Source organism: Labrus mixtus, chromosome 14, assembly GCF_963584025.1.
Source record: "Labrus mixtus chromosome 14, fLabMix1.1, whole genome shotgun sequence".
Taxonomy (NCBI): Eukaryota; Metazoa; Chordata; class Actinopteri; order Labriformes; family Labridae; genus Labrus; species Labrus mixtus.
Window position 1 is genome coordinate 14251331 of NC_083625.1, and position 21433 is coordinate 14272763.

Sequence of the window (21433 nt, forward strand, 5' to 3'; positions counted from 1 at the left end):
TCATTCCTGACAAAATGTAGAAAAAAACCTTGATATCAACAGAAATGATTGCCTAACACCGTGTTGCTGGGTTTATAGTTACACCTGCTGCTGTAGTCAAAGTTCCAAACACACATTATAAGGCAGAAAGCAAACCTCTAAACCAGTAGCAAATCATTTCATATTTTATGAGGAAAACATTTCATTTCTCCCTGAGACTGTGCATTGCTCACCATTTCCAGATTAAGAAAGCCCCAAATGTCTTCAGTTGCTTTGCAATCGTTTTATTCCTTTTACTAAACTTTTCGAGCTCGACAGTGTCATAAGAGTTCTATCCAAAATTGATAGTTGAGTATCGTCTTATAGGTGTATTGTGTAAATATGATCCATCATCATATTTCTTCTCTAAATTCACCAGTTAACCAGATTTTTTTTTTATCCACACAGCCCTGGTTCTGTACGATTAGGAAGTTACACATGACGATTCTAGCAAATAATCTGAAATTGTCATTCTGTCTCTGTCTGCTACTCTTCCTCTTCCATGTTTTTGCCCGAGAAGAATGGCGCTGCACCATAAGAGCGATGAATATTGCTTTTGCTATCTACGCATGAAGACCCACATTCCTCTCACTACAGGTTTTGCCATGCTTGTTACACGTTAAGTGCTCGAGTCCTATCGAGGAAGGGTTCATTTGTTTGGTTGTAGGGAGTCAGTGTTGTAAGTTCAACAATACTTTCATACTCCACCCCAAAGCCTGGCTGCAAATTCAGTATACTAATTCCTAAATTTCCACTTTCACATCACCTCCTCTGAGGTCTTTGTTTCTTCTCTTAGTTGAAATAAAAATACACAGTAGCTTCACATGCTGGAGGAAACTTTCTTCATGAAGAGTTCAGATTGTCCTCTCTTTGGCTAAGTGTAGAGTGTCTTCTCACTCTGTAATTTTCCTCCCTTCCTCTGAGCTAACTCTTTTTTTATTTCTGACTCACTCTCACTCACCCAAATTCATTCTGGAATCGCCTCTCCACTAATGCCATCCTTGATGTTGCCTGCAATGTTAATAGAAATCTGAAGGTAGACATCTTATATTCAATTAAATGCACAATCTACAGTACATGAAGAGAGAGTTTCTTTTAAAAAAAGCTAGTAGACTGCGTGAGGTGAGCAGCATGCAGAGCAGTGTGAAACAGGTACAGTGATAAACTCTGCTTTTTAACCTTCAATTAGGTTTCAATGCCAGGTGATGGTGATGAGGTATTCTTGTGAATGACAGAATAATTAGCGAGGGAAGTGAAGTGAAAAGAGGAGAGGACGGTAGGTAGATAGATGAGGAAAGTTGTGAATATTAACTCAAAAACGAGCCCAGCTATGTCTGACTTTTAATGAGTGCAGGGCCAGGACCGGGGCAGGAGTCATGATGTAACTGAAGACGTGTCATTATTAATATCTCAAGAAAACTGTGATGTTGAGGCTATGTCACATAAATGCCTCATCTAATCATGATTTTAGAAGATGGTGAGGACTTTTCTGACTGTAACCAGTAAATATTATTCATATAAATCTAGTGAGTTGAAGCCAGCACACAATTTGTTATACATATCATTAAATGCAGTTTATGATTTATAATTAATAGAGGTAATGTTTCCTTTAGTGTGTGAATAAGATGCCACGTCAATTAGCCAACTAACTACAACTTGAACAGCTGTGTTATTATGAAGGCATTTATCAAAAAAAAAAACATGGCAAAACCTTTACTCTTTAACACATTCAAAACCATTTTTCCTTCCTCCCTGAAAAGTGAATATCTTGCATTGTACTGCTTTGTGTGCCTATATGTCTTGAAGAGGATTACATGTTCTGCTCATTTAACTGCAGGTAATCTTGTTCTTCTTGAAAAACGACCAAAATGTGAACAGCTCCATCCTGCAGAAATGTTAATCTATCCCCCTGTATTTAAAACATGTTCTCAGTCTGCTCCACTGTAAACATGTTGAGATTATTTCAGAAGTAATGCAATATACCACCTGTATGACTGCAAGTTATGCAGAACCTTAAAATAAAAACAATGAGACTCAGTCAGGTTTTGATAACTATATGACAACGTTTAAGGATTAGAAAACATATTTGATCCGCTCTTGTATTGAGGACCCAGTTCTAGTCATTTTGTTTTTAAGGTTTTAAGGATTTAAAACAGTAATGAGATTCTTTAAACTAATATGGTAACTTCATGTGAAAGTGTGCATGTGTCATCCCAGTTGATCCCAGTTGAATGTGTCATCCCAGTTGATCCCAGTTGAATGTGTCATCCCAGTTGCTATGTTTCGAATATTGGAACAAAATTCATTGATGTTATGAAAGAAGTGTATTTAACAGTATCCTCCTCTGTGTTGGCAGGCCAAGCCTCTTTGGAAGACACTGAGTCACACAACCATTAAAATTAACACAATTGTGGCCAGCAAGTGCACATGAAATACATCCAAGCTCGTATGTAACCTCATCACTTGCTAATCTGTGCTCTCACAGAACACAGTTTTGCTGTCTGCAGCATATAGTGTCTTGGCACCCGTTCCTAAATATGTCTGACATCTGACCAGGGATTATCCCATTGCCCCAGTTTCTCAGGGAGCGGTGATGTGCAGGGAGCAAATCTTCACACATATTCACTTCAGTCTGTTTGTGCATATGTTAATCTGCTTCCAAGCATAACACTGCTTTCAGTTACTGAGTGCATGTCTGTGAGTGTCTAGAGATTAAAGGTAGTTAGAATAACAAAGTAGGCATGACAAATTAATTGCACACCCCTGACCTAATGAGTTTTCTTTCCTGAAATATAAATAACTACCCAGGGCAAAACACACTGTTGACAAATACTTCTGCCTTGTGAAATAAAAAATACCGCAGAAAGGCAGATTATTATGCTCTGCAGCCGCTCCCTGAGAGGGAGACATGACTTACATCCCTTGACCCAGACATTTTGTCTAAATAATTGAAGTGTGTTCACTATTTTGAATTTTAAATGCACCAAACTCAGCAGGAGTGCCCCAGCAGCAATAGAGGTCTGTGGACCAAACTGACATCGTCCTTAAATGCATGAGCGGGAGAAACTAGGCTGGAAAACACACACACACACACACACACACACATACACACATACACACACACACACACACACACACACACACACACACACACACACACACACACACACACACACACACTCTCTCTCTCTCTCACAGGGACACATACACACACACACACACTCTCACAGGGACACGCACACTTTGATGCATTAACATTTCAACATTTATATGCTGATTTATTTTTAAACAAACTAGACTTACATTTTAGCAGAGTGCTTTTAAACATACTATATATTCTGTGGCCACCATTGGCTCACTATTTAAGCCTGTTGCTGTTGCCTTGACTCAAAATGAGAGAGAGGGTCCATTTGGAAAGCCGTTGAGTGTTGTGATAAATTGAAGGAATTTCCTTAATATTTGTCTTGGACAGTTTAATATCCTTAAAACATTTTTCCAAATGTCTTTCTGATTCCTTGAGTTTCTTGGTAGCAGTTTTAGACGAACACATCAGCAATAGTCCAATAAGCAGACTATTACTGTACTCTTTTCTTATTTCATTTATTAGTCAAGTAGTCTAATTCTCTTATGGGAGTTGGATAAATTCATACACCAGTATGTGGAAGTGGAACCAGTCACAGCAGAAGTGGTCAATCAAAACCACTGTGTAAAAAGATAGACCACATGACAGCTCCCCAAAAGTGGGCCAAAACTCTTGGAGCTCCCCCTACTGGCCGACTGCAGAATAGGCCACAAGCTCCGCCTCCTCAATGTTTACAGATGAGACGTGGGTCCAATTATAAAATTAATAAGACACATCAAATACATTTTTCTCAAACATCCTGTCATCATAGTTATTATTATATTATTTTAAGTGCAAATTGTTCTTTTTTCTGAGAATTGAAGTTGTAATTGTTGCTCAAAAAATGGGGGAAATGCATTGACAAATGAGGCTCCTGTAGAGCTGTTTGCATTGGATAAGCAGAGCAGAGGGGGAATCGCATGAAAAACTTTACAAATCTCAAGACAAGATTCATTAAAAGTTTATAACGGAGAGTTTTCCACATCAAACTGACACAAGAATCTGACGTGCTGTGAGTGTACAGGCCTCAGGGACCTTTGCCGTGTTGGTCTGAGCTGCAGAGTCACCTTAAATTAGAGCCTTTGGATCTATGTTCTGTCTGAAAGTTTGATGCCGCTGTCTTGTCCTGGACTCTCTTGAAAAATAGATCTTGGATTGTACTATTTTCCGGCTAAATTACAGGTAAAATAAATAAATAAATCAGTTATCTAAATGAGTGTTTTAGTTTGTGAATGGGGCAGGACGTCAAAACTGCAGCAAATCTTGTAAGCACAACTCTGGCTCTGAATGATGTCACCAGCACAATATGCCAGCACCTGTCACAGGGTCACAGGGTTTCACTTTTGTACAAGGTGAGGAGGAGAGATGCTAGTTAAGCAGGACATGCTCTACTTGTCTTCACACTTGAAAAAAAACAAACTATTTTCTATTTTCTCTTTTCTGCTTATAACTGCATCCTTCATTTCTCTACTGCTCTCAATTCTCTGTAAGAGACAGAAAACGTTGATGGTATGTGATTCATAACATGACATAAGTAGTTGTTGTCATACAGTTTATGCCGTAGAGAGACAGGGACAATCATGAGACGTGATCAATGTTGTGAAACACGCATAGGTAAGATTTATGCACCAAAACTATTTGCAAGACAGAGATCCTGGTTGAGGTTAAAATAATTCTCCTTTAGTAACACAACCAATTACATTACCATGCTGCAAGTGACAAGACAATCGTGACAGTACACCTGCCTTTGTGCACATCTGCCTCATACTATTTTTACCAAAACTCTCGTCTCTGCCTCTCGATCATTAACACGGTTCCTCTCCCCTTCTTGTAATTCCACTTTGCGTCCGTCGCCCTCCACTGCTTCTCTCTCCTCGTCTTCCTTCTGTTTTTCTCTTCTACACCTCCGAGGGACAACAATCACAGCAGGGGGAATGGCTGAGGGTAGAGATGGAAGTGTAGAGCACAAGTGACACAGATGGCCGTGTGTATACATGTTTGAGCGCGTGTGAATCTCTCATGTGTTTGTGTGTCTGCATGTGGGTGTAATAGAAAGACAGACTGAAAAACAGGGAGTACAGAGGAAAAACACAAGTCAGAACAGTGCATTTGGCATTGACAAATAAATAATTATGTTAACTATTCACTTCAGCTTGAGTATTTGTTCATAAATATTCCCTTAGCAAATTCATATGTATTTATGTCTAATCTATGTCTCCTAGAAGAGGCCCAAGAGCAGCTTCGCCCAGTTCTGTGTAGATATTCTGAGATCTGCCATATTTTAAACAAATCCCTGTGCAAACAAAAGCCAAATGTTTCTCAAACATTCCTCTCTACTTTGAGAAAAACACCAACGACCTGTCTGCAACAATCAGTCCTCATTCACATCAATATCTAATATCCTGCTCTGTCAGAAATTAAGCATGAATTATAGTACTGGAAGCTATTTGCTGTCATAATTAGAGTGCCAGAGAGAGGATTAAGCCACAGTTCATCCCATATCTGATTGCCAATTGTCCCTCGAAAGTAATCAGGGCCATAAGGTCTTTCATAATGAATGGTGTAATAAGCTTGGTGAAGATTGTGTGCTTCTGCAGTGCAAAATGGACCTTGAATTAAGCACTTGAGCTCATAACAGGGAGCTGAAAAGATCATACAAGGTAAACTGTCAGTCATTGTGAAGGTTACACATCGGAGGCAAGGTTTTCTGTCACCTTTTATATCTTTAATTATACTTTAAACATGTCTGCCTTTAGTTAAGTCACAGCTTCTTTAAAGGGCAAACTTTGTCTTTTTTGCTGCTGACCTTTGTTGGTGTTTTTGAGGGAAAAGACAACTACTTACCTTCTCTTGCCCATGTGACGCCACCAGCTGCTTCCCTGCACCTAACCCCTCACTTCACAACATGTCAGCTCTGTGTTAGCATTGTGTAAGCACTGCATAAGCAACCATCTGTCCAATTCTGTTTGAGTCCATTTTGTTTTATATTCACATGGGAGTAAATGAAACAGCAAACATCAGGAAAAATGTCTTTTATGATCAGCTGTCAGCATTTAAGTATCCATTATAAGTGTTTACTGTTGTGAGTTTCTGTGACAGTTCAGAAGCCATTTAGTACCTGAGAGTTATTACGTTGACAGCTCAACGGTTCTGCTAGCTACACTGGAGGTTTGAATGTTCAAATAAAGCTGTTTAGGCCCATGACCTTGAAGGTGTTTCATCTGAGAATAAGTGAGAATTCAAAAATAGTTCATGTTAGGACCAAATTCCACTGGAAATTGTGCTCGAGTTTCAAGATTTGTAACACATTCACACAGCTATTTTCTCATATTCATTGTGAAGTGAGCACTGTTTCACAGTCATAAACACACAAAAAAAAAAAACAGTTGTCGCTGGACTTCGGCTGCATACAAGTCCAACTCTCATTTGTGAGAGCAACAAAGCTCTCCACTGGCCCACCTTCCCTCAGGTATCCATCAACTACATCAGGAGCCGGAGTTTTAGATTCAAAGTCCTCTTTGCATAACCTAAGTACATTTGCGTAGTCTTATTTTGTCTGTCTCCCTTTATGGTGTCACTGAAAGCGCCTTATTTGTGATTTATGTATGAAAAATAAATGGCATTGACATCTTTGTGTAGACAGGAATGATTTAGTTTAAATGTTGCTACAAGCATCACTTTCTTCACCCTTTTAATGCTTCAATGAACATATTGATAAAATTATGAACCAAAGCTGTGTTTTGTGACACGTCGATGTTGTAATGGTATTTTAGCCAGTCAGAAAATTAAAGGCTGAGACCTTTAAAACGTATTTTTCTTGTGCTAATTTAATGTACTTACTTACAAAATGCTTTAAAACCTGAACATTTTATGCAGTAAATTTGTTTCTATTTGCCAGTGTATCACAAATGATATTTTCATTTTTTCTCCTTGTTGTTCTCTACTTCTGTTTCTTCATTCAGCGGCTGTTTCTCAGCCTCACTCTTGGAATCACATGGAGAGCTGACAGATTCATTAAAATACAAGCCTCTAATTAGGAAAGCCAGCTATTCTTGTCACTCACCAAGTCATAGTACTGCACATAAAATACAGAGGCCTTTCCTGCCAATCAAAGTGGACTGGGTAGATAAATATTGTACCCAATAGTCATTACAGATACAGGTAGTTTCTGCTGTCAATCACAGGTGCTCATCATTACAGCCGGCAAACCTGCTCCCATGCAGCTCTGTAACCTTCTGTAAATTCACAGAAGAATACATATCGAATGTAGTATGAATTTGAGTAGGAGTACGAACATCTGAAAAGTAGAACGTGCTGTATGAGAAGCGGTCACTGTCACTGCCTCAAGGACACATTAGGTGGTGTGTGAAGGCTAAAGACACGCAGCAGTAAGAACACAGGAAGACACGCACAGGTCACAGCTTGTTTTATTTTGAATTCAAACCAAGAGAAGAGAGGAACAAGGATGCACAAATTACATCAAGTATCGCTACATATCAACTAACAACATCACAATACCCCATAAAGGCGCTCTTGACAACAGATCCAACATTGCAAATTGAAAAATAACAGTAGATGGAAAAAAAAGATTGGCTGCAGTTTAAGCCCATCGATAAACATATTAAAACAGAGCTGAAAACAAACTGTTTTGGCAAGATATGGTCTTATGCACTGGTATTTCCTTTTCCATCTGCAATGTTGTTTTTAATGGAGCAACAGGACTGGCAGCTGAAGCAGTATGTAAGTAAACTGTAGGTTTTGTGAAAAAAAAGCAAGAATAACCTTCTAATAAAAGCTACTACAAGGCAAAAACACAAAACTAGCTTGAACGCACAATTGTATGTACAGCTCAGTTCACTATGGGATTTCAAATGTAGAGCACAGCACATGTCATGTTATGAGAGCTATCAAACAGCCATGATGGAAAAAATTCATTCAATCACCTCCGGATTTGGAAATGAGCGTAGAAGCTTCCTTGGACAGTAAAGGTGAGATGTTGTGTTTGAAAATGTGTTACGGCAAAACCAGATCATGTTAGTTTTTTTGTTTCCAGTAGGCTGTGTATGTGTGTGTGACAGAGGTGACTGAACTAAGCGAGAAAGCAAGCGGGCTGTAGATAAATATACAGTAACTACAGTGTATGCACTTGAAAAACAAAAGAGTGGATATTCCAGAGGTTCTCACTATGAAGATGCTTGAATTTCAGCACTAAGTTGTGTCTTTTTACAGATGAGTCAGATAATGAAATAAAAATCATCAATACATTACAGTTAAAAAATAAATATAACCTGACAGTCAATAAATAAATCATAAACTAGAGGTGGGGAATAGGCATGGTAATGAGAGAGCAGACTTTGTGTGTGTGTGTGTGTGTGTGTGTGTGTGTGTGTGTGTGTGTGTGTGTGTGTGTGTGTGTGTGTGTGTGTGCACGTGTGTGTATCAGCAGACAATGATAATCACAAGAGAGCAAAGGTTCAATGGTTTCCCTTGATAATAGATTGAGCACAAAAATGGGAAGTCGATGTAAATCAGACAATAACCTAGCATGTTCTTTGTGTGGATTTGTCTGCATGCATGTTTTCTCTCTATATCTGCATTATATACTGGTTTTGTGTCTCTTTTGTCTATTTCAAAAATTATTACCTACATGTGTGAATGTGTGTGTGTGTATGTGTGTGAATGTGTGTGTGTGTGTGTGTGTGTGTGTGTGTGTGCGCGTGTGTGTGTGTGTGTGCGTGTGTGTAAGCCTTGATATTTCCCTGTCTCTGTTTTCTGTCTGCATGTGTTTGTAATTGTGTACAACACCCATTAACCGTTCAGCTAACTCAGTGACCCTCGCCAGCCGGGGGTTTAGCGTCACGCTGCTGCCCCCCTGCTCCTCCAGGCAGCCAGGGGGAGACAGAGTGCGAGGTGGTCTGCTTGGCCATGCTGTAGTGGCTGATCACTGTGTAAAAACGGCCCCTCGAGTTGGCATCCTGGGCGGCGTAGTAGGCCTCAAGAGAGGCTGGGATACACCGTTTGTGCTGCGAGGAAGAAAAAGAACACTGGGGTTAGGAGTGCTGTTCAATTCATTCACAGGTAATGGTGCTCGCAAAGGTGGAACTGGATAAAAACCAATTAACCATTACAATGAGGCTTGATGATTAAGCAAAAAATATCCAAATACCATTTTTTTCTGACCCCTGCAATTGGGATTACTAATTTCCAGAAATGCAATTTCAAATCTGTGGTTTCATACTTTTCAACAAGATGTGTCTGTGCAAAACATAATCCCATATTTATCAAGTATAATATTACGTTTCTCGCTGTCAAGGCCCTCTGGGGATATGTAGAGTATACCAGTTAGCTGGATAAAAGTCAAACTGACAAAAAAAATTTAACTCTTCTCTTGGAAATAAAACAGTTTAGCATGTTCTTATATATAACTGGACTGCTACAGTATACATAAGCTAATTCACACTGTTGTGAAGGACATCAATGGCGTCATGTGGTTGAATTATTGCACATGTTTTCTTACTGTATTAACGCATAATAGTCCCTTAACTTGGTTAAGATTTTTTCAATTCTGTGGCTCAGATTTGAACTTCTACATCTCTGTAACAATAATGGACAGTGTCCAATTACACATTTAACCAACCTCAGTGTTTCCCCTACCATTATATTACCATGGCACTTTTGGAGCATGGGGGCTGCCCAAGTTGACTTGTGAAATATAATTAGGTATTTACATTACTTAATAATATTCAGATCTTCAACATTAACTATTCAATGTGTAATATAATGTAGGAGAGAGGCTCTTTATACCAATTTCTGGCTTTAAAAAATCTAGGAAATAAACATTGAAAGGAACATTGGGGGAAAGCATTTAATCTTCAACGGAGTGACAATAAATGTCTTACAAACTGAAGACTGTAAACTAACACGTTGCATCATAGAGAGAATAGAGATTAAACATGATGCCAATAAAATACATCTATGTAGACATATAGAGCTGAGGGAGCTCACAGTCCATGATATAGAGTATAGTTTCAATCTGTGTTTCATTGGAATATGCTTGAGTATACTTTAATGTAGGTGAGCCCTAATGTGTGACTGAGCGCTCGCTAGCCTATGCACATTTTTCAATTGACACTTCTACAGCAGGTGAACGTACATGTGACACTTCTAATAATACCCCTGCAGCCTGCAGTCAGAGCCCCTGCAGAGGCTTTGGGCCTGAAAGTAGATTTATTCCACCTCAAAGACAGATTTGTCCTAAGACACAGACTTCCAAGGTGACCTCTCAAACTCCTGTGAAACTTAAAAGTGCAATGCAGGGGGAAACTATAAGTACCAGAGAGAAGAAGAGAGGCTGTCCGCATACACAAACTGCCCTTACAACCCAAGAAATACTGTACATATCAGGACAGCACATTGTTGGATGAGGGTGGTTGAATGAGCCATTTAATTCTCTGCCATATGGGTCAGAAATAACTGACATTAATTTGCACTAATTATTGTAAAAATGGCAATATGGGTAATTTTCATCTAATAGCAGGCATGGCTGATCACATAGTGAGCTGCCACACTTGGGTGTCTTTCTTTGGCTTTGTGTCAAGGAATAAAAGCCTCCAATTATACTAGATTACTATGGCTGTCACAAATCACTGAAATCATGATTAATCATGCCTGTGTAACCAGTCTGTCATTTACATCCATGACATAAGCACACAAATTAGTAGAAGTAGGGCAGAGTATTTCAAGGTTTTACTTCAGATATGTGGGACATAACTTATGAAGACAATGAAGGGCATGGAAGAGGATTTAGTGCATTACATGTGAAAACTTGTGTAAGGACAATATATTACATTAGAGGTAGCAGAAGACTTGGTTGATGGTTGAGGATCCTTATTGTCGAAAAAAAAAATCATGTGACTCAAAAATGTTTAAGACAATTGCAGCCCAGAAGCACCTTAACCCTTGTATTATTTCTCCATGTTCAGAGGGGCTATGCCAAGTAGCCCCCAGCTGTAACCCTATAGTCAATGGACAAAGTGCTCTGCCTTCCCATCTTTATCTCAGTCAAAATGCAAATTAGTCTTTTCCTCCAAATTTTGAACTTTTGCTCTAATAGGCAGAAAAAAAAGAGGTGACAAGTCCATTAATTAACTTAATAAATTCAAGCTTTATGTGATAACTCATGCAAAGCTGCAACTTGTTCGGCATCTATTTTTCTGTCTTTCCTTTGTTATAAATGTTGCATCAGGCTGTTAAAAGGCCAGAGAGAGCGATCTGAAATTGCAACTCAAGTGTTTCCTGAAACAATGATGGACAGCTTGAACAAGTTTTTTATGGTTTATAGCCCAAAAAAAAGATTCCAGCCTACCCATTACATATTCAGCTGCATTGTTCACCACCTGACTTCCCTCACTAGGCTGAGGGTAGGTGTGTTGAAATTCTGTACACTGACATGCAGGTCAGTACCTAAGGTACCTTACCTTATAAATGAATCCATCTGGGCAGGCGTGGTCGTAGGTGAAGGCTTTATAAACCACCAGGAACACAATGCAGGCGAGAAAGGCCAGGGCCAGGATGATCAGAATCGTCACCTGGAAGGAGATTTAATAGGTCAGTGTGTGTGTGTGTGTGGATGTGGTTTATATACAGCGTATGAGACAAGGTTAGGGTAAGAAGGCTAGAGAGAGATTGAGGATGTGCACTTGTTTGTGTGTGTGTTTGTGTGACTCCTGATAATAAATGGTGCAGTCAGAAGCTGCATGCTAGGGTCAACAGCTCCCCAATGTGAGGTGTTCCTGTTCAGCTACAAGATGAATGACTGAATGAATGTGTTTGTGACACTTTGTACGGATAATTACGAGACATTTAGTCACAGGTAGGAAACAAACAATGATGATTCCTTTAAAATAATTGCTGTGTACTTGTTTTCTCGCAGCCTTTGATCTTTTTTCTTTCTTTTTTAATAGTAATTTAGGACAACAGAAGGTATAAAAACATATTCATATTCACCTACCCTCTAGGTGGCGTGGTTTCAGTTTTTTACCAGGAACAGTTTTGCCTCAACATAATTTATACAGATGGCATTAAGTCATGTCATGGGAGATTAAAATGGAGGGCTTTATGAAAACAAGATGTATCAAAATAAGACCAGGCAAAAGTAAATTGTGTGTCAATGTTCAAGTGACTGATATTCTACAATTCACTTAGCAGACGCTTTTATCCAAAGCGACGTACATCAGAGAGTAAGTACAACACTAATCTGTTCATACACCGCCACCGAAGCAGCGGGAGCAATGCGGGGTTAAGTGTCTTGCCCAAGGACACATCAGACATGTTGCTCAGCTGGGGATTGAACCCTCGACCTTCCGGGTGAGAGGCGACGACTCTACCAACTGAGTCACAGCCGCCCATATTACATTGTTTTATTTATTATGCAGAAGCTTTGTTTCAAAAGTAACTTCAATGTATGTCATATACAGTGCAACAATAGCAATCTCACTCAATGACTTAAGGGTTTTAATAGGGGTGTATGGGACACAACTTTTACTTAGTAACTTGTAAAAAAAGTTCAAACATAAACTGTGCAAACTGTGCAGGTTACTAGTTCCTCGAGCCCTGTCGGTTTGGACAGTTGCATATAACCGGGATGGAGTTCTTTTTACGGACTGACTCTTAAGTTTCGTTTTCATTTTCAGCGATGATCCCGCTCCAACAGCACTGCAGCGTGAAAGGGGAGACGCGTCTGTGTGGAAGCATAACCTGCAGCATGATAGAATGAACACCCTCCCTCCCCAACAGAAAGCCTTTTGCTAGTAATTCAGAATGGACCAAAGCCACAACAAATGCCATTAAAGTTCTTATATCGACAGAGGGAAATATTAATAGTTCTGCAATGAAACTATACTGTCCCAGATGTGATTAGCTTTATTATGTGCTCAAAGGGCATTCAAAAAACATTTGCCTTCATAAACTAAAAGGTGTCAGTGTAATTAAAAATAAACATTTTTACATATAGGCTATATTAATTACTTCATTTCATTCTAAAATACTTTATTTCATTCATATCTTTTATTTATTGGAGACTCTTTTTGTTGAAGGATGCAGCATAAGTTTAATTTTTATTTTTTTGTTGTTTAATTTAAAATGTTATTAAAAATTAACCTGAGCAGGTATACAAGTCTGAACTGTCGATGCTGCACTTAGCTCAATGTGTAAAAGGGAAATTCTAAATGTTCCTAATAAAGAAAATAAAAAGTGTTGCATCAGGTCCCTTTACTGTACCGAAAATGTGCCGAACCGAAGCTTCAAAACTTGGAACCGTACCGAACCGAAGTTTTTGTGTACCGTTACACCCCTAGTTTTTAATAATTCATTATTGCATTGTTTTTACCAATTTGAATAGCCGCATTAATGAAAATAAAAAGGATTCCCAGATGTTTTTGTTCATTGTTGATAATTTTTTTTTAAATATGTGGAATGTGGGGAAAATGTAATGAATGTTCTATTATTGTATAGCTTGTTTTTAAATCAGCCTCATAAGTCAATTATCATCTTTCTTGGCTCCAAACTTAATTGTCAACACACTCATCTGAGTGTTCGTCCATGTCCTTTGTGAATGTTTCCAGCTGTTCACTGGGAAACAGGAAAAAAAACAAGAGTAAAAAACTATCTTTGCTCGTAGTAAATGAGATGGAGGTGACGAACAGATTTATGGAAATTGTTCAGTAGGTGTCTGAGTGGGCAAATCATTTCTCTCGTCGGTGTTCTCAACTAAATTAGAACTAGAACAAACCAAAATGTTCTGGTCAGTTTTCACAACATGTGACTTTGCAAAATGATCCAAAAACACTTTAACAAGTCGAAGATGCATCTGCAGGGAGAACAATGCTTGACAAAAGCCAAAAGCAGAGCCAATCTAAAATTTTGAAACACATTTTTATGAACACCGGTGCGAGTAAAAATGCTTGTGAAGTTTGAGGTGTGAAATATTAATTTTACTGACAGACATTGACAATGTTGTAGTAAAAGTAGATTAACATATAAAAGGATTTGCTTCCTTCTACTTTTCAAACTGCTTGCACACCTCTGAGTAAGTGTCTAGTGGAATTATGGAAATCAAGTGCAAAGGATAGTTGTGCTAAGAAATGCTATTGTCTGCCTAGTCATAAATGCTGCTGTAAGAATCCGTGTGGTGCATGTCTGAGCCTGGCCTGTATATCAGCTCAAGTGCAAATCTGCTCCTCTGTTTCCCACAAAAAATACCCCCGAATTCCCACCAAAAAAAAAAATGCCAACGAAGTCTGACATATTCCACTCGGTGAGTTAAATAAAACAAAATCTTTTGTATTGGATATTGAATATTTCTGATTTTTTTTTGCCTCCAGTTGTAGACCAGCTTCAAAGCGTTTTCCAAGTCACTGCTCTCTGTTTGATCTGTCACAGCAATTAGACATGGTTGTGATCATTAGTCTCCATCAGCATCGCAGGGATGGACAGGGACACGCAAGCTAAGTGACTGTTTACTTGGTGTCAACTGGGGGACACGGCTCTCAGCCTTGGTCACCACTGACACCCTTTGTAAATTACATCGCCCACATAACCCCTGCGAACCATTGAATGGAAGCATTTTGAAGTCAGGGCGACCCGCCTCTTGGAGCAGAAACAGACGCAGAATGACAGATTTACTCCCTCCCTGATCCTTTTTTTGAATAGTGATGCACATGAAACGGCTTATTAAGAAGAGGGATTACTGTAAAGCTGCTCTCATATCAAGCAGAGAGCAATGTCTGTTTAATGCATGTGTAGACCTGTGACACTTTGAATCATGAAACGCAGACTTAATTCACTATTGACTGAAGAGATTTGCTCCTTTAAAAATATATACAAAATACATGCATTTCAATATTTTTACAGAATGTTGTAGCATTCCTAATAACTTTAACTGAAAACCCTGTGTCAAAAGCCATAAAGGAACTCTAGCTGTGGCAAGAGTTTAAGGAGACCATGGTTATGACATGAAAAATAACTGTATGGTAATGCAAGATTTAAATCTCATACACTGTTCAACAACACCTTTGGGACCAAAATGTGCCCTATACAACATGATGGAATTAACTATGCTTGACTTAAAACAAGTACTTCTCACCTATCTATTCCCCTAATCTGTCCACCTGAAACTCGCGGGTTATATGTATCATCATCAGAGTAGTTCTGATACCAATTCTAGCATCTGCAATATCTGTGATACCAAAAATGCAGTATAGGGTATTAGATATCAGCTACTATAGTAAGTCAAAAAATGTTACAATCCAAAACCATTAATAAAATATTTGACTTTGATTTGTATTTATTATCCAGCAAATAATGTTTGAAAGCGGAAAACAGAAAATACAGCAACAAAAATGGCAGTATCAATAAAACTTGTGAAAATTCAAAATTGAGAAGTTTCATCTTAGATTCCTGGGGTGTCTTCAACTCTTTAGCGGACGCAGGACATACAGTAAGAGCAGGCCACAAGCTCATCTACCGCTAACATTAGCGTAGCTTGTTTCATGGTGCTCTGCTTGTTTTCAGCCTGTAGGATTCCTTCAGTAAACTGGACTAGGCCAAAAAAAACAATAATATCAAACTACCCGCATCCATACACGGTTAGTAGAAGTATACTTCTCCTGAAATTATTACTAATATGCAAAGTTAATTGCACTATAATCAACATTTATTTTTTGGTCAATACTAAAGTGTAGGTATCAGAATCTGTACTAGGGGAAAACATTTTTTGAGATATTTACATAAAATATCAAATGTATTTGCATCACAGACACAAAATGTTTACATACAAAAGATGATTGAGCTAGTACATATTTGTTTTATAAATATGTAGTTGTAACTGTAATTCTAGTCAAACTAAGACTTGATACAGCCAGTATTAGAGCTGTTTACTGGTATCTGAAACAGTCCATGCAAAGATGATTTATTGATATCAGAAATAGATTTTATATATATAGCTCTTTAATGATGCTTAAAATGAGGCCAGTGCACAGATTAGTGGTATTAACCCCAGCATGGACCGTAAAGCATATGTCAACGTTCAATAACACTTTCGTTGTAGATACAACACAGCAAAGTCAGTCAAAGCAATAACATAACCCGCCCTTTGTAAAAGAAACAATCACTCCACAATCCCTGCAGATGCAGGCGCGACCATGTGGTTTATAAAGCCATTAAAAATCTAGCCTGACCTTTCTCCATTATTCATAATCTGGCTGATCTCCACTGTAAACCTAAGAAGGTTGTCAGTGAGAATTCTATAGCTTCCTCCATGAAGTGGATGTGATGCATACTTACATCTCCCAAAGCTAGGCAGATGCAATTTTTCTCAATGACAAGATAATGCTCTTATACTCATGATGTCAACTGAATCTGTACCAAGGGTGCAGACACATTAAGCATGAGCAAATAACAAGAATATAACTAAATACCACAGAATAAATTAACATTAAAAACATTTTTATGTCATTCAATACCACTCTCACCAGTACCATGTGTGTGACACAGACTGCAGACAGGGGTCTTGGCATGGCTATAATTTAAAGAAAAAGACACATCTATTTTACATGTATTGGCTGCATCAGTTAAGACTTGCTGAACTGTGAGGAATTCCATCTGGAACTGAGAGAAAACACTTTTTTTCATATTGTGAAAAAGCCAATAGGATTGATTTACGGAAGCATTTGACAAGGTTTTAATCCAAAACATTGTTTGCCTTTATGAAAGTGAACCTGACAGAAGCGTCTCTCTGTGCAGCATCGCTGTTTAAGGTACCACAGTATAAAATTATGAAGACAATATACAGTAGGCCTATATATGATTGAAGTCATGTCAAATGTAATAGATGAAATGAGACCTTGAAAAATGTTAATTTTCATGAAATACAAATGTAGACATGAAACATTAAATAAACCTTTCATTCCAGTGACGTTGATATCAATCTAAACATCTTCAGCCTTTCATCATTTGGCTTGGATTTAAAAGGAATTGAGTTTTGATATCTAACACATTTAAATTCCCTGAAATTAACAAAAATGTAGTTTAGTATCAATGTAGGTTATTATCAATGTTCTTCATATATCTATATGAATTATTTTTCTGCTCTTTGTGTTTTTTTTGTACATCACTGAATGTTTTCAGTGAGACAGCAGCTGTAGACAGTTGTTTATCATTGGGGCAGACAATCAAAGCAGATTATAAAGAATCCAGTAGGATTGGTCCTCTGTTCACCAGCTCTTCATCTCAGACTGCAGATAACGCAGTCTACTTATCATTAAGATTTACCTCCATCTTTCATACCACAATCCAGCTGTTTGTAATGTCAAACTCTGACCCTGTAGCTTTTGATTTATACAGCTGATATTTTCCACAGGATACACATGCCTTTAATTATTAATTGTTGTGCTCTGCATCAAAGTTCAAAAGCTGTTTTCCTGTATGAATGTGTGTCTTCACAGCCTATTTCACCCCAATTCGACATTCAATTTCTCTCCTTTTTTTGTAACACCGCACCTTGTTAGAATACAACACATCACCCACGCTTTCACTGCTGGAGCTTGACAAGCCATACGGAGGAGCAGACACCTCCTCCCATTCAGGGGACAAGGGTGTGTGTGTGTGTGTATATATGATAGGAGAGGAGAAAAATGACGCTGATAAAAAACAGATAACGCAGAGTGACGGAGAGGGCAAAGTGAGAAATAAAGGAGAAGACAATGAAGGCAGAAAGATAGTGAGCATAAGAAGTCACAGGGCAGATGGAGGATCATCTTCCTTCTCCTGGTGGTTCAGGCAGACAGATAGACAGAGAGGCATGCGAGCTGGCGGGCTGCAAACACAATGTGATATCGACTGTTGCATCAATCAATAAACCACCAAAGAAAGCAAAAACAACTATTTTCATTCCCTTTACTATTAGCCCTCTGACACTTTCACAATAAAAGCACAAAGAAAGTTCAGTCCCCCAGCTTTTCATGGATTACTTTCTGTTCCGATATGTTCTCTTCAGAAAAGTCTGCTGCTGCCATGTTGAACTACATGCGTTAAAAAGAGCTATTAATATCAAATGAGAAAAGGTCGAATATAACATACACTTTATCTTAGCTGTAATAATCTCTTACGCCTTTAGGGGGGTTTGTTGATTAATGAAATTAATGAACTTGGTGACAGGAGGAGCTAGTGCGGAGAGAAAACCTGCCCTAAAATAATACATTAAAAAAAAGAAAACGTTTGAAGGTCACTGGTTAGATTGCAGGAAAGGCTTCAACATTAAATGTCCACTACACTGACTTTTAGTGAAGGACAGGACAAGTGGGGAAGGCACACTAGCGGGATAATACCTGCATATATTCTTCAGCTATACACTTTACATCATATCTGTACTTTCCATACTGAGCTGGATACAGATCCAGAATTAGTATTTTTGTTTTGCAATCAATTGTTTTATGTTGTATTTATATCTGCAAAAATGTAATTGTTCTGCTACCTTTTGGGGCAGGACACATAAAAAAGAGATGACCAATTTCAATAGGACTAAAATTCAGGTTACGTGTGGGTAAATTACAAGATATGTTATCCTTAAAATAGTGTGCCCACCAATTATACTTCTAATCAAAAACAGCAACCACATTAATAACAACAGGTTAGAAGAGACAAAAAAACTCAAAGTACAGGAAACACACAGTTTCCTGTTCAGCGGGGTGCGACAAACAATCATGTATTAGCTGTACAAAGGAATATTTAATTAATCATTTAAAGGGGACATATTATGAAAAATCCACTTATACAGTGTTTTTGATATTTGAGTGTCTACCGACCCGCAAAATGTGAAATAAACTCATCCAGTCCTTTTTTTGTGGTCTGCATAAGTCTTACAACATGCCATCCCTCCATCCACACCTCCATCACTTTCCCTGTCACACTTGGAGAAGCAGGGAAGCATTGTGAGAGTCATGTTCTTTGACTTCTCCAGTGCTTTCAATACCTTCCAGCCCTGCCTCCTGAGGGCCACACTGCTGGATATGCAGCTGCACCCTGACACCACAGCTTGGACTTTTAACTACCTCATGGGCCGGCCACAGTATGTCAGAGTCGACGGCTGTGTCTCTGATGTGGTGACGAGCAACACTGGAGTACCTCAAGGAACTGTTCTGGCGCCTTTTTCTCTTCACTCTCTTCACGTCAGACTTCAGGTTGAACTCTAGTGCCTGCCACCTCCAAAAGTTTTCAGACGACTCCTCCATTGTTGGGTGCATCACTGATGACGACGAGAAGGAGTACAGAGGACTGTTAGAGAGCTTCGTCACATGGTGCGAAAGCAACCACCTGAAGCTCAACATCAGCAAAACAAAGGAGGTGGTAGTGGACTACCGGAAGAAGAAGAGGCCCCCTGCCCCAGTCATCATCCAGGGGGAGGAAGTGGAGAGGGTGGACTCATACAAGTACCTTGGGGTCCACATCAACAATAAACTGGACTGGTCTCACAACTCTGATGCCATCTTCAGGAAGGGACAGAGCAGGCTGTTCTTCCTGAGGAGACTCAGATCGTTCAGTGTCTGCAACAGACTCCTGAAGACCTTCTACCAGTCTGTGGTGGCCAGTGCCCTCTTCTTTGCTGTGGTGTGCTGGTGGGGTGGCATCAAGACTGGTGAGGCAAACAGGCTGAACAAGCTGGTGAGGAAGCCCTGCTCTGTAGTGTGTAGTCTTGATCTGGACACTTTGGAGACTGTGGCTGAGAGGAGGATGAAGGACAAAATCTTATCCATCCTGGATAACTCCTCTTACCCCCTATATGGTGAGCTGTGGCAGATGGGCAGCTCCTTCAGCCAACGCCTCATCTCCCCCAGGTGCAAAACAGAGCGCTTCAGGCGCTCCTTTGTGCCCACTGCCATAAGACTGTACAACAGCAGCCTATGACAACAATAACAGTCCGTCGAGACACAAAACTTCACCCCCATAAAACACTACCCACATGACCTGCTTCATTATTATTATCATTACTAACATTGTATTATTATTATTATTTTTTTTTTATTTAGCATCAATATATATATATATATACATATATATATATACTGTACATTCTTATATATATTTTATTATATTATTATATTAGTCTATATTATATATTATATTACATTTCATTATATTACACTATATTGTTCATATTGCACTATATTATATTATATTATACTACATTGTATTATATAACTGCACTCTGCATTACTGTGGTACAACACTGCCTCTCTTCTCTGCTGTTTACATTACTTGCTGCTATTTATCATACCAAGTCACTTTAATCATCACTGGTCACTTTATCTTGCCATTCTCTGCACATACTGTCTCAATTCCCTGCATAGTTAACTTCATCATTCATTTTGTACTTATATATACCCCCTATTTTTATTTATCTTATCTAATCTATTCTGTTTAATTTGTATTTTGTATGACCTTACTTGTCTGTGCTGCTGCAACGCCCTAATTTCCCCTCTGGGGATTAATAAAGTACTATCCTATCCTATCCATCCCCAGCCTAGAGCAAAACTTTTGTGCAGGTCTACCATTTTTTTTCTGGCTATAGCAAAGGAGAGACGTCTACTGGGAAAACTCAGTGGAGGGTCATTGCATTTAAAGAGACACACACGCCAAAACGGAGCGGTCAGAGAGCGCTGGTTTATACAGGGTCACAAACCTCCTCATGTTATATTTTGACCAAAGCACAGCACAGATGTTTCATTTAGACCACAGGCGACTGTTTGAAAAGGTGGAAAGGGGTATAGGATGTCCTAGACCTTTTTCCAAAGCCAACATTTGACTTTTCATGTGTTACCAATAACAATAACACTGACTTTATTCAAATGTCCCAGTAAGCCATGACAGTGACAGTGAGCCAGCATGCACAATACCAGCAGCCATAAATGACAGCATCTTAAGACTAAGCTAAATTCTGCTTTTCCCTTGAGAGAAATGTGTTCCGTGAAAAAATATTTGTCAAGAAAACAGCAAAAAATCTTTGGCTCCCCTCTCTCCGGTTGAGGTTTGCAGTGGAAAATTGCACATTTGCAGGGTTTTGTACAACAAAACAAGTAATTCAAACACATCATCATACCACTGGGGCCCTGATTGTAGTCATTACGTGCTATTTTCATACACTCTAAAGAGTAAAAGGAGCAGATAATGAAAATAAATGTTGAAGTGACACTCTACTATGACGCAGGATGAAAATAACTGCATAATAGAAAAAAAATACTC

At 38.8% G+C, this 21433-nt stretch overlaps 1 protein-coding gene across 2 annotated transcripts in view; it reads right to left on the minus strand.

Annotated features, from left to right (window-relative positions):
• Positions 1–7548: 7548 nt before the first annotated feature.
• nsg2 (neuronal vesicle trafficking associated 2) overlaps positions 7549–21433 on the minus strand; it is a 40794-nt gene continuing 26909 nt past the window's right edge. For both annotated transcript variants that reach the window (XM_061055191.1, XM_061055192.1), the window contains exons 4-5: positions 11617–11727; positions 7549–9162 (exon numbers count right to left, since the gene is read on the minus strand). In XM_061055191.1, coding sequence (XP_060911174.1) covers positions 8965–9162; positions 11617–11727 — 309 coding nt within the window. In that variant the 3' untranslated portion in view covers positions 7549–8964. The remainder of the gene's footprint in view (positions 9163–11616; positions 11728–21433) is intronic.